Source organism: Myxine glutinosa, chromosome 7 (assembly GCF_964187855.1).
Source record: "Myxine glutinosa chromosome 7, kmMyxGlut1.1, whole genome shotgun sequence".
Classification (NCBI taxonomy): domain Eukaryota; kingdom Metazoa; phylum Chordata; class Myxini; order Myxiniformes; family Myxinidae; genus Myxine; species Myxine glutinosa.
In genome coordinates, this window is record NC_136267.1 from 159901182 (window position 1) to 159915821 (window position 14640).

The following is a 14640-nucleotide window of genomic DNA, read 5'->3' on the forward strand; positions in this document are numbered from 1 at the left end:
AAATTGAATATATATATATATATATATATATATATATATATATATATATATATATATATATATATATATATATATATATATATATATATATATATATGTATATATATATATATACATATATATATATATACATATATATATGGTAAAAGATTGGGGCGGTTGGGATTATACATTTTTAAAGAAAGAAAGGCGCTTCCAACCTGAAAGTAAAAAAAAAAACGTCGCCTGAGACCGGGTCTGCTCTTGCTTATTTGATCAAATTTTCAGAGTAGATCTAGTTTTACTTTGGAGAAAGAAAGGTGCTTCCAACCAAATATATATATATATATATATAATAGCTCGTTATGCATCCAATAATGAACCATCATCTTATAATACAAGTGCAATGGAAAATAATTTTGATGGTATTATTTATGGTTTGTTTATGGCAGACATTGATCGAACATATATTTACTGCATTTGGCAAACATGCAGCACGAAAGAAGACCTCATTGTCCGCTGTGCTGCAACTGCAGCAATGTCAAAACCTATCTTCCGGGATGTTATCCGCAAGCTAAAGGAGCATACAGATGGTCATGCGAAGGAATATTGGAGCTTTGGAGGCCCACATGGAGTGAAGGAGTCTTTGGAAAGAAAATTAAAAAAGCATCGCATTTTGACCTGAAGCAAATGGTTCCGTGTGAAGGGAACAGGAAAAGGGTTCATATCTTCCCAGGAGCAGGAACGTGTGCAGTAGGGGGGTTTCCCCAGATCCACCTGCGCCTTGGCACATCGCTATTCATTGCCAGGTGGGAGGCTGTGGCCAGCTCAGCAGTAATGCTTCCCTTCCATTTTGCCCGTGCCCGAAGAGCGTCAGGTGTCATGTCGGCCTCACGGCTCAAAGCGCCCGGCAACCGGCCCGGGCCTGCGTTTGATTACCATGCCATGTGAGTTTGTTTGAGTCCCGCCTGTGTACCAGCAGGAGCATCTGGTTTTGGGTAGCCACATTTCCTCACCGTACACGCACACTTGCCGGCCTGAGAGGCAGTTCCTTTTCAAGTTCAAACCTTCGGGGGATAGCGAGAAAATGGTGCCAACTCTGAGGCTCAGCATGTGCCCATTAACAAACACTGCAAATATTCCGAAGGACCTTCTGTAATCCATGCTGCATTTATTTATCTATGTGGGTAGAAGCTTTCATCCGTTATTTAGAGCTCATTCAATAAATGCAGTTTTTCGACATGAGTAATGGTAATTAGGCTTTATTTTTTACGATAAAATATGCGCTATTCCTGAATTTGGCGCATTTCTGGCAAGCTGCAATTTGTATCTTGTGTTCATTATTTCTATTTTCATAATTTTAAGAGCCTTTGATATTTCATGAACTGTTTCCCCCATACTGATGTCGTTTCCCTTTGGAATGCTCCAACATCTAAAATGTAGTCCGGCTTTACATCTGTTACACCTACAAACACCACCCCCAGGTTTTTTTTTTTCTTCATCTTTTCCGTTTACCTCTTGCGTCGCTTGAGTCAAGACCATCCCACAACCTCTGCACCGGATCTTATTTTGCCAACCTTTGAAATTTTATTATTCTCAAAATTGATTGGACGATCAGCTTTAACTGCATTCTCATGTTGCACCCACATTCACATCCTACAGGCTTTGGTTACCTGACCCAGCAGCTGATGGAGCTGGCTGGAGGTCGTTTGGTGTTGGCATTGGAGGGGGGCCATGACCTAACCGCCATTTGTGATGCGTCAGAAGCATGCGTCTCTGCACTACTTGGAAGCCAGGTAATGGAGAGAATTCAGTTCCATCACTGCGTACGTTGAACTATGGTGGTGTTGCTTTGCTGCATGCCTGAAAGTAAACAGCTCGGCCATACCCTGACAATTTTATATGATTGGGGTGCGCAGCGAGCTTTTCAAGCTGAGCTCGTTCTCTCAAGTTTTTTGTCACCGGGCTTTGAAGCCGGAGAATCCTCGGCGATTGCTGCCTCGTTTAATGGTGAAATACAAAGAAAAATAAGAACTGATCAACGTCAACCTGTTGCCTTCGTATAGAGCTGTTCGATCATTGCATTAAATGAAGCGGGGAGATTTTTGTTGTTGGCACTAATCACACCCACAAACATGCTGCACCAGTGCGGTCTGTATAAACAGGCTGTCACTCAAAGCCTGGACAATGTTATTAGCAGTTTCCGGGTAAATATTTCCATAAGTCCCTCACACAAGGCTCGTTGTGTTCCCTCGATGTGGGGCCTGCAAGCCCTTCTGCACTCTACGGCCCAAGGCCTGACCTCAGAGTTTGGCCGTTAGTGTGCCACACAGCGAGATTCTGATGATTGCTCAGGAGGAATAAACTCTTGAAGGAACCTTTATTACCAAACTCTTAAAAGTCTCCTCTTTTTCCCCGATTCCCTCCACAACGTAACTTCTTTCTGTCTGATGTCTTGTGTGCTAATCCAATTTTTAGTGGTTGCATGTCAGACTTGTGCTATGATGGCACATCCAAGGGAATGGCATGACCGTTCCTATTTAGAGAAGGAGAAGTTTGATGTTCAGTGAAGTAGAGGTTTCATATGAAGTTGTGGGAAACATTCCCTAAATGAGTCCTAACCTCCTTTTCCATTCTACTTTCCGGAAAATGTCTTCCCAGCCAAGTTAGCTCACATGTTCTTCTTTGCCATCCTCCCTCACATCTTTTCCTCTCCACCTCTTTATTCCCTCTTCCCCTATGACTAATGCTTTGCTTCAAGAAACCAACATCCGAACCATTGAGATCTATAGCATCTCTGCCTACTCTTCATGAGCATTATCGCGCATGGCAGTTGATGGGGTGAAAGGGGTAAGTTGGGGGAATCGGAAGCACGTTTGATAAAAATGAGTGCTGGCAAAAATCAATTTATGGTTGACGAAATACTTTTTTGAAGGGCGCTTGAGAGAGATAGTGTTTAAAATGTTTGAGAAATGTAGTTGGGCACATACATGTAGGAAGCAATGAAATATCAGCGTGATTACAAAATAATTAATCGATCGTAAATCACAAAACTCTAAAATATTCACTAAACAACGAATTTGATTCCTACTTTTTATTTATTATTATACATGGTCTCTGCAAACAGCCTGGTGTTGGCTTGGTGGTTCGGGTGCCGGCTTGGGATCCTAGGATCCTGGGTTCGAATCCCGGTCGATCGCTGAATTAACGCCAGGGGGTTGACTCGGCCTGTCATCCTTCCGAAGTCGGCAAATTGAGCACCAGTTCACTGGTAATTTCCTGTGTGTCGCAAAAGGCGACTAACAGGGTTGGCGACAGGAAGGGCATCCGGCCATAAAACATTGCTTTAAAAAGGGGACCACGGTGCCCGAAAAAGGCCAACCCCTGCTCTGCGGGGAAAAATGGCCTCCAAAGTTGGTTCTTCTACATGGTCTCGGCTCATTGACACAGATCGGACACAGAACAGCTCAGGATACAACATAACAAAGGGAACAACAGGAGAAAGGGAAAACACCAATAGCAGGGCAGAGGGAGAAGGTGGACGGACATGGACAAACAAGGAATACAGTCAACGATGAGGGATAGAGGGCGAACGCAAGGGGTGGACAAGATGGAAAAGCAATTTTTGGGAGGCGTGGGGTGGTTTTAACGGTTGTAGAAAATATCATGTTCTTGGGAAAGAGGAGGAATAAATAAGTGGAGGTGAGCAGTGGCTCTGGATTTAGGCAGTTTCACTAGGAGGGGGTTGCTGGTGGACGACATGCTTCCTGCAGATACTTGGGGAGATGGGGAGGACAAAGCACAAAGAAGGCAGAGTGTGCAAGACCAGAAATGAGGCTGAATAAAACAGAAAGACCTCCGACCTGTCAGTGATAGCAAAGTGAAAGGCACATAAACTCGGCTTCATCTTGAGATATTCCAATGATCTTGATATGGGGGACATCTTATTATAATAGAGCAAACGTATATGGTTATGTATGTTTATATGCGACTAAAACGTCTTCTTCTTCTTCAAATAAAATTACCAGCCTCTTAATTAACCCTCTTAATTGCGTTAAGACTGCTGAGACCCCTCAGACCTTTGATGACCCTTTAATTCCCCCAAGACCCTTCAGACCACCAAGACCCTGAATACCCCGAAGACCCAAAACACCCCGAAGACCCAAAACACCCCGAAGACCCTGAATACCCCGAAGACCCAAAACACCCCGAAGACCCAAAACACCCCGAAGACCCAAAACATCCCGAAGACCCAAAACACCCGAAGACCCAAAACACCCCGAACACCCTGAAGACCCAAAATACCATGAAACCCAAAAGACACCAAAATGGTCAAAGATGCCTACCCCCCTGAATCGACGTGTGGTGAGGTGCGCGGAGCGTGCCGAGTCACACTAGTTTATGTCATCATGTACACAAAAATGTCAAAATTTGATTAACTCCCATTTCTCCCCAACTTCTCCACCACAATTCTTCCTGAAGCGTCCATGAAGCTTCCTTCCAATCCCTCTTCTCCAACTCTGCCTTCTGTCCCTCATCTTCCCTCCTTTCATTCCTTCTCTCAATTATGTTTTCTCAATTGACTCCTCTCCACAAACCAAGATTACAGTGCCTTCAGAAAGTATTCACACCCTTGATGTATTTCACATTTTGTTGTGTTACAGCCTGAATTCAAAATGGATTAAATTGAGATTTTTGTCGCTGACCTACACATAATATCCCATAATGTCAAAATGGAATTGTATTTTTCGAAATCTTTACAGAATAATTAACAATGACGTACAGAAATATCTAATTTACTTACAGTATACAACCCCTTAAGACAATACTTTGTAGAAGCTCCTTTGGCTGCAATTAGAGCTTCAAGTCTTCTTGGGTACATCTGTATCAGCTTTGCACATCTGGATTAGGGGAGTTTCGTCAATTCTTCCTTGCAGATTTGCTCAAGCTCTGTCAAATTTGATGGGGAGTGTCGGTGAACAGCAATCTTCAAGTCTTTCCACAGATTATATATCAATGGGATTCAAGTCTGGGTTTTGGCTGGACCACTCAACAACTTTCATGTTCTTGTTCTGAAGCCATTCAGAACCATTCATTCATTCAAACCATTCTGAGTTACGGCTCAGCTCAGACGGCACTGGGCTGGGGTGGAACGGGCCTGTATCTGGAGAGTCAATAAATGTGCAACAATCAATCCTATTCTGTTGAGATACCTTACATGGTTGCTTTGGCTATATGCTTGTGTTCATTGTGCTGTTTGAACGTAAATCTTTGCCGCAGTCTAACGTCTTTTGCACTCTGAAGCAAGTTATCCTCAAGGATTTGCCTGTTTTTGACTCCATTCATTGTTTCCTCTGTCCTTACAAGTCTCCCAGTCCTTGCCGCTGAAAAGCATCCCCATAGCATGATGCTGCCACCACCATGCTTCATAGAGATGGTGTTAGATGGGCGATGAGCTGGGTTCATTTTCGGCCAGATGTAGCACTTTGCATTCAGGCTAAAGAGTTAAATTTTCGCCTCATCAGACCACAGAATATTTTGCCTCATGCTCTGACAGTCTTTCACGTGCCTTTTTGCAAACTCCAGGTGAGCTGTCATGTGCCTTTTTCTCAGGAGTGGCTTCCGTCCGGCCACTAACCCATAAAGCCTAGATTTGTGAAGGGCTGCAGAGACTGTTGTCCTTCCGGCAGGTTCTTCCAATGCAGCCAAGGAACTCAAGTTCTGCCAGAGGGGTCATTGGGTTCTTAGTCACCTCCCCGACAAAGGTCCTTCTTGCCCCGTTGCTCAGTTTGGTCGGACGGCCAGCTCTAGGAAGAGTCTGGGTTGTTCCATATGCTTTCCATTTCCTGATGATGGAGATCACTGTGCTCTTGGGAACTTTCCACACTCTATAAATTATTTTGTACCCTTCCCCAGATCTATGCCTCCTCACAATTCTATCTTGGAGTTCAACGAACAGTTCCTTGGACTTCATGGTAGAGTTTTTGCTCTGACATGCATTGTCAACTGTGAGATCTTGTATAGAAAGGTGTGTTCCTTTCTAAATCATGTCCAATCAAATGGATTGGCCACAGGTGGACTCAAATCAAGTTGCAGAGACATCTCAAGGATGATCAAAGGAAATTGGATGCACCTGAGCTCAATATAGAGGGGTGTCAATCACACGCTGGTCTCGTCAACAAAATCGGACCTTTCTCCCTTCTTGCTCTGATGCCATTCGTCTGGCTTATTGTGATTTTGCTCTCATTTATTTTCCTTCTATCATTCGGCCTTTTCTCAAGGCAATTTCCATCTCGTCTTTTTGTGTGTCCAAATATGCTAATTTGCGTTTCCTCATCATATCTCTTCTTACTTGCATTCAAGGTTTCTACATTGACTCCTTCATTTGTTCTTGTTTTTCTCGGAGGTAGCTTATTCTTCCCCCGATTCCATGCGCATACAAAATGCAAACCCAGGGAGCGATCAAGTAATTCATTGGATATGCCATTCAAATGAATAAGTATGATGAACATGATCCTTCCCATGAGCTTGAAATTATATACTTCCACTGTTGTCAAAAACTAGTTTGCAGGTTATTCACCTCGCAGTGCATGCACAGGTCATCTTGCCTATGACCAGGAAGAAGTAAACCCAGGAATTTATTTTTTAAACTTTGCATCTTTTTGGAGGAGATGGTGATGGAAAAGAAAATTTTGGACACCTGTGAAAATACTGATTTTAACCTTATCACTCACATGGTGTTTATGTTGGAATTTCAAACTGAGTTTGCACTTACATTGAGATATATGAACGAACCTATCTTGTCGGCTGCGGAAATCGCTGCTCGCTGTTTGACCTGGAGTGGTGAGCCGTGTGGATGGGATCAAAAGAGATTGAAAACTCAGGACGGAATTTAATGTTCATGTTTAAAGAACGGCATGCAATGTTATTTATTGAAATTAAATGAAAGACGTTGATTGTTGATTTGCAACTTTTTCGTTGCACTTCTTGGATTTAAACCTCTATTATCTTGATAGTGATTCTATAATTTGGACGTGGTGGTCAAGTTAAGCTGGAAGTGCAAACTCGGACCATCCTTTATTCTTTCTGGTACTACCATTGTGACATTCGCTACTAATAAAGCACAGGCAGGAGTGAGGTCGTTAAGAAGTTCGTTTCTCTAATCAGTTGTGTTGCTTTTCATGCCTCCGCGCGACTGGCATTATGTTTTCGGGTTGTCTGTCCGTCCATCCGTACGGGCTAAACCTCGTTTTTCTCAGCAACCACATGTCCGATTCAGACGAATCTTTCAGGGTAGGAGTGACACCCATGCAGAATGTTTTTATGATAATTGTGACGTCATAGGTCATGTGGTATGGATTAAAAGCCTTCTTGGATTAAAAGCAAATAATTAAAAAATTATTTCTCATAAACCGCTGAATGGAAAAATTTGAAACTTGGCACATTGTCAAGTACTCCCAATGGAGAACAAAAGCATGATATTGATGACATCATAGGTGAAGTGGTATACCAACCAATAATGTTTTAATCGAATTCCTTATCCTAAAAATCTGAAATTGCATGCACATGGTTATTTATTCTATGAAGTATTTATTTATGAAGTATTTATTTATTTTATGATTAAGTTATATGATACATTTGTATTGAAATATAAAATTTATGACATCATATGTCACATGGTTTGGCAGCCATATTGGATAGGAAGGAAAATATTAAATAATTATATCTCTGAAACCGCTCACCTTATCGATGCGAAATTTTACAAATATCATCTAACAGCACTGTTGCATCAAGTTTGCAAATTATGATAGTATATGTCACGTGGTTTGGCAGCCATCTTGGATAGAAAAACGAACCTTATCCGATCAACACGAAACTTCACAAATGTGATCCCCTACAAACGTGATCTCCTACAGTTACAAGAAATTTAATTTTTTCAAGTGATTCTCCATTATTGAGAGATGGGGCCAAAAACTATATATCGCATGATATTTGATTCAGATCTGGAGAATGATGTGTTTCCTACAGGAATGCCTTTCAAGTTGGCTTTTTATTTGGTGTAATCTCCTTTGTGGTATCTGAAAGTATAACAAGTACAAAAAGTTTTAATTAAAACAAAAGCCGCGTCGATATTACACAATGCCTAGATGCAGCGTTGCCTATAACGTCGATGTTATAGGCACAGGACATTCCTATTGATTCGATTACTTGATGTTATTTTTGTGCAAAGTGAAAATATATCTCGGCAATTTCCCGTGTGTGGTGACGAATTTTTAATATATCTCGGCATTTTCCCGTCTGTTATTTCGGGCGGTGTATGACTGACCATGCCGCGATTTAAACAAAATATATATATATCGGCATTTTCCCGTCTCTTATTTCGGGCGGTGTATGACTGACCATGCCGCGATTTAAAAAATATATATCTCAATGGACTTGAAGTTACAGGCCTTTGAGAATTCATTTCGTTCTATAAAGGGCAACTTTCATCGGATTTTCTGCCAGTTTTTTTTCAACCGAGTCTAAAACTATGTTAGCGACTGTGAAAAATGAAATGATATATCGAATTTGATTTGAAATAAAACTGTGTGAGAGAGGAAGACACCACGGGCCTACAAAACAGGCCTCAAAGCTATGCGAGTTAATAAAATGGTGGATATTTGTTTATATGAAGGCTCACCCAGAATGGGTGGAGCTATGGTTCCCAGAATGGGTGGAGCTTTGAGGTTTTGTCTTCTCTGCAAGAACAAGAAGAACAAGAAGAAGAAGAACAACAACAACAACAACAACAGCAGAGGGCACTCTATGAGCAGCGTCTGCGACGCGGCTAAAAAGGTTTATTGAGGACTTCGTTATCCCCACATTTAAAAGAATGGGGGGATATTGTATTTGACTCCTTCTGTCTGGCTGTCCGTGCATCCGTCTATCTCGCTATCGCTTCCTAAATGGTTGTGCAGAAATTCACCAAACTTGGTAGTTTTGATTACATATGGCAAGAAGGTGTAAGAGCAGTGTCATTTTTGGCCCCACCTGCTGGAGCTGGGTCAAAAGATCAAATTCCCAAAAAACAATTATGTGCACATTTTTTAAAATTAAACTTTGGATATGCGATCAACATGGGGGAATACTTGAAATATATTAATATTTTTGGGATTTGACCCGACTTTTAGGCCCACAGGAAGCATGGTGCTGGCTTGCCGGTTAAGGTAGCTGGATTGCGATCTCAGGATCCTGATTTTCAGCCCGTTTTCCATTGAATTACACCAAGTAGGTTGACTCAGCCTCAGCAAAATCATCCTTCTGAAGTCAGCAAAATGAGTACCAGATGACTGGGAAGAATGAGCCATTCTAATATCCTGCGTTGGTGTGGCAACCTGTCCAGGATTGTGCCCAATAGCCTAGGAAACTACTTCAGCAGCCCTATACATCTGAAGATGCAAAAGGAGTGGTCTTCCTCTTCTTTACGTTCCAGGGTGGGGACTTAGGTTCACAAAGTCAAAACAGAAGATTTTTTTTTATAAACTCAAAATTTGATATTGGGTCATTCCTGTTGGAAATGTTTGCAATCTTTCAACTTTGCTTTAGGTGGGAAGCGTCGGGGTTTACGATGGAGTTCCATCGATTTCACTCTCGTTTGAATTTTGCATTGAGAACCGTATTTCGTGAACTTTCTCTTTCAATTCATGGGTCGTTGCTGATGGTCCATTATTTTTATGTTCTTAGTAGTTTGCTCCAATTTATCTTTTTGAAGTTCCTGCTGAGAATTATGTGTGTGTGTTTTTTTGTTTGTTTGTCCTTTTTGGTACAAGTCTTCTTTTTATTACCTGGGCCACTAAAGGTGGATGGAGCTTATGTTTTCACCCCTGTCTGTTTGTCTGTTTGTCTGTCTGTTTGTTTGTGAACAAAATATCTCAACAAGTTGGGGACGGATTCGGACGAAATTTGGCAAAGATGTAGCGTATTTCAAAAGGACGAAATGATTAGATTTTGGTGAAGATCCGGATTCGGATCCGACTACTTGAATTTTTTAAGTGATTCTTCACCATTGGGAGATAGGGCCAAAAACGATACATAGCAGGATATCTCAAAAAGTTGTGGAAGAATTTGGACGAAACTTGGTGGACAGGTTGGGTGTCTGACAAGGACAAATAGATTCGATTTTGGTGAAGATGTGAATATGGATTCAGATATGAGAATGATTTAATTTTTTAAGTGATTCTTCACCATTGGGAGATCGGGCCAAAAACGATACATAGCGGGATATCTCAAAAAGTTATGAATGGATTTGGATGAACCTTGTTGGACAAGTTGTGTGTGGGACAAGGATGAATCGATTTGATTTTGTTGAAGATCTGAATATGGATTCGGATATGAGAATTATTTAACTTTTTAAGTGATTCTTCACCCTTGAGTGATATGGCCAACCAGGCGGAGGTATGCTCTCTACTGGGTGCCGTTCGAGTTTACTCATATGATTGCTTCTGGTCTTATCATTGCTAATCTTCTCTTTTCAGCTGGAGCCACTTTCTGTGGATGTACTACAACAGAAGCCATGTCCTGCAGCCCTCAAGACACTGCAAAAGGTGTTCAGCATCCACAGTGAGTAAGAATTCATTCATGGCAGCTGAGAAAACATAACTTACACAAGAAAATTACACAAGTAGTGCATACTTACACAAGTGTATGAATTGTTCTGAAGGAAATGTCATTGACTAAGTTGTAATTATAAGTTGTAATGGGTATCTCAGAATTAAGAAAATACATACAAAGCCAAAAAAGTCCTCACCCATCCCATGGGATAATGTTAGACCTAATCCTGCCCAGTGAACATCACTAATTGGCATATGATTACACTGAGACTTCGGAATACATTAGACAATTCTGATTTTTTTAAAAAAAGGTTTTTTCTTATCATCCTCTTTTGCGCACTCCATACACCTCCAACCACCCCTACCTCCACTTCATCCTCCAGATTAAGTGAAATATAAATCGCCATTAAAATCAGCATTCCTGAAAAATATCACAGTACCGCTTTGGAAGGATTATTAAATCAACCTACCTATTGGTAATCCATTTGAAGAGGTTCAATCACTTGAACTTTAGTCCTCACCGTCAGCCATGGCCTTTCCTGGGCTGGCCGCATAGCAAAGCTGCCCTTCAAAGTCAGCTGCGGACTAGGCATCCTCCATCGGTTCATGTCTTTCCTTGGAAAATCAGTTACTCGTAGTCTACAAGGCCTTTGCGTGTTACTCAAAGGACTACTGCCTCCGCTATTTGCTGGCACCCCAGCATCACATCTGTCTCTCCTGGATTCTTTGGAATCTAAAGCTCTCAAAAATAATTTTAATCTCCCACAATGAAGCTTAAGCACAAGGTCTGTTTCTCTCATTGCAGACCTGTCTGTGCTTTTTACCGATATTACTCCCTCTGCTCTCTCAGTCCTCTGACCCTCTCTACGTACTACAGGAGGCACGCGTTCATCCTGTAACCCCCTCCTAGTTAAACTTCCCAAATACAGACAGACTGCACACCTCAATTCTTTTTCTTTCCTCATTTCTCCCGTCAACCACCTTCCAGAGGCTGTTCTGTCTCAGAGCTTCAAGCAAGCAGTGCACCGCCATCTCTTGTCATCCCTAATTCTGACCCTTGACCTTTATTACCCACATTAACCTTTCCTAACCCCACCATCTTCCTTGCTAGTTTCAGTGTTTCCTCCTCTCCTCTTTTCCTGTTCATTCATTCCCTTGATGGTTGACCCACTGTCAGTTCTACCTTGCTATTCCATGAGCCTCGCTGCTGTAAAAAAGAAAAATAAAGTGTGTGTGTGTGTGTGTGTGTGTGTGTGTGTGTGTGTGTTTTTTGTAGTTTTTGGTATTTAATTGCCATCATAATAAATAGTTTATCTCGATCTGATGAGTAATTTGAATCCAATAAGCCTGTTTAACAAGTGTCTGGTACAACATGATTGAACCAGCTTATTATTTATATATATTTGTATATATTATTTATATATTATTTAAATATTTATATATATTTATATATAATAATATATTTATATATATTATTTTGATTGATATATTATTTAATCACATATATTCACTTTTGATCACCAATTACAAAGTTTAGATTTATAGGGTTATATTTCATTAACTGGGATTCAGGTTTCTCATGGATTTCTTCAAAACTATTATGCGCATTAAATAATTGTAATTTAGAATGTTAGGTCACAATGGTTTCTCTTTATTTTATTGTCATATATTGACTTTAGTCAAGTTTTCTCTCATAAAAAATGGCAAACAATCAAACTGCTGAAAATATGTATGATTAATAGTTTTTAAATAATGTGTGATTAATCAGTTCAATCTTTCTGGTAAAATGATTTGATGGATGTGCTCCTATTATCTCTGGGGGATATAGGGAGGTTAGATAATAAACTCTAATATCATATGATAATGGGATATTTATCAAATAGTATATCCAAACACAGTGTATTTCTTCCTATTTTTATTTTTAATTAATAATTATATTTTATTTAATGTGGCCTTGACACACATTTTTGTTCGATGACTAACTGAAGTATCCGACGTTGCCCAGGGAAATTCAATGAAATATGTATTTAAATATTTCCTTCATGACAAATTGCGGAAAGTTGGCCTTGTGGTTTCACATGAATTACCAACTTTGGGCATTACAAAATGTGCTTGGACCACTTGCCCTTCTTTAAACTTCTTTTTATTAATTGTATTTTTTAAATACAACAAATCACTACAACCTCAACATAGATCTTCACAAAACATATCACTCGATTGCTCCTGGGAAAAACCCAGACAGTGTATAAGCAACATACTCACTTAAGGCCTGAACATGGAGGTGTTATAATCAATCTGTGCAAAACAATCTTTTTTTAATAACAAGCACACATGTAAACACTATGATAATTAATTGACAACAAATCACTATATCTATAACCTCAATCTACGATCTTCACAACACATATTACTCAATCGCTCCCGGAGGAAAACTCACCCGATTGACGCATGAAGGCCAATTATCTTGTTTCATCTGGGGTTCATTTTTTATCCAAACATAGCCATTGACCTTTCTCTCGATGAAAGAAGATGCTATACAAAGTGTTGCAAAGGTTGCATTGGTTCCTGCAGGGTCCAAATGCATATACGAACAAACAAACAAACAAACTTTCTTCCTTTTATATTAGATAAATGCTACAACATCAGAGTTATCCAACATAAGATTGTTTTTAAACAAAGCAAACAGACACCATTTCTCCTGCAAGTCAAAATGCGTAATATCATATATGTTCCTCATACTGACTTTTGTTCTTTTACACAGAAACGACGATGGAACTATAGATATAGTTAACCCAAAGTGTGCAAATGTTTGTTCCATGGTGGTGGGGTGGTAGTTGTGACTGCTCTGCTTTGTACGATCAGGATTACCGTACTTTGCACAAAGTGCACTCCAAAATTCCTTTATTTTACATTTACTAAGGATCACATATTATGTTACAAGCACCCTTGAGGAATTGTCTGTGCTCTATTAAAAGCCCTCCTACAGCAAGCTTTTGCCCTGAGGGAAATCACGACTGTGATTTATTATTAAACAAGAAAATGTCTTCCAAGCAAAATGTGGATAAAATGAGAGGACATTCTATCCAATGCAAATGGTTCCTTGAGAGTATTCATTCATTCATTCATTCATTCTATCCAATGCAAATGGTTCCTTGAGAGTGTTGTGGCTTTGATAATGCCTGCTTAATGTTGTGGCCTAGACAAGATGAGAATTGTGGTTCCGATCATCTTCAGAATGATATCACAGAATTATATCCCACTCATACCCTTGAATTGCTCATTAAATTTGGGCTTCCTAAACAAGAAAACCACTTATATGACACGATGATTTTACTTTTTTGAATGTAGTTTTGTGTATTATTGGAGAAAGGATCGTTTTGTGGTTTGCCTGGACGGACGTATCTTTATGATGAGGTCTAGCCCATCATATCTCTCAATCCTATATTTTGTGTTGGAGTTGCAAGGACAGTATTTGTGTATTTCATGGGATGCAAAATTGACAAAGATAGATCAACAGATAGATAGCACAATCCCAAAGTAAGATGAACATTTGATAAGGCAAATGGTCTGAAGAATATATACCGCTATTACTAAAAGGAGAGTCCATCCGTGTGTCACGCTTCATTATAAAAGGTTCCTGCTGTCATATAATAATAAATATGGTGCCATATGGTACCGTTGGAAAGCTAATAATTGATTTACTGAAAACAAAAAAATTGTATCACTTTAATCATAAGGATGTCTGTTTTAAAAGTCCTCTTTCTATGATTGAAGAAGAAGAAGCGGCAATGGAAGCTCGATGCAGCAGTTCCTATACAATGGTAACATTTATTATTCTACAACAGTAATCTTTTAGAAGGACATGGAAGGAGCACACAAAATTATATCGAGTAATATTTCTCAAAAGAACAGAAAAACATGTAAAAGTGCATGAAAGGGGCACACTAACAATGACAACAATAACCACAATAAGCTACAATGACAGCAGCAACAACAACAACTAAGTGTTATAAAAGATCCATTTTGCACGTGTTTTACTTCATTTTACATCCTCATTGAGATTCACAGATAG

General features: G+C 40.0%; 1 protein-coding gene across 1 annotated transcript in view; it reads left to right on the forward strand.

Moving 5' to 3' along the window:
• Positions 1-14640, forward strand: part of LOC137430902 (histone deacetylase 4-like) — a 500554-nt gene that overhangs the window by 423007 nt on the left and 62907 nt on the right. Inside the window, exons 22-23 of the mRNA XM_078782462.1 lie at positions 1642-1775; positions 10494-10578. Coding sequence (XP_078638588.1) covers positions 1642-1775; positions 10494-10578 — 219 coding nt within the window. The remainder of the gene's footprint in view (positions 1-1641; positions 1776-10493; positions 10579-14640) is intronic.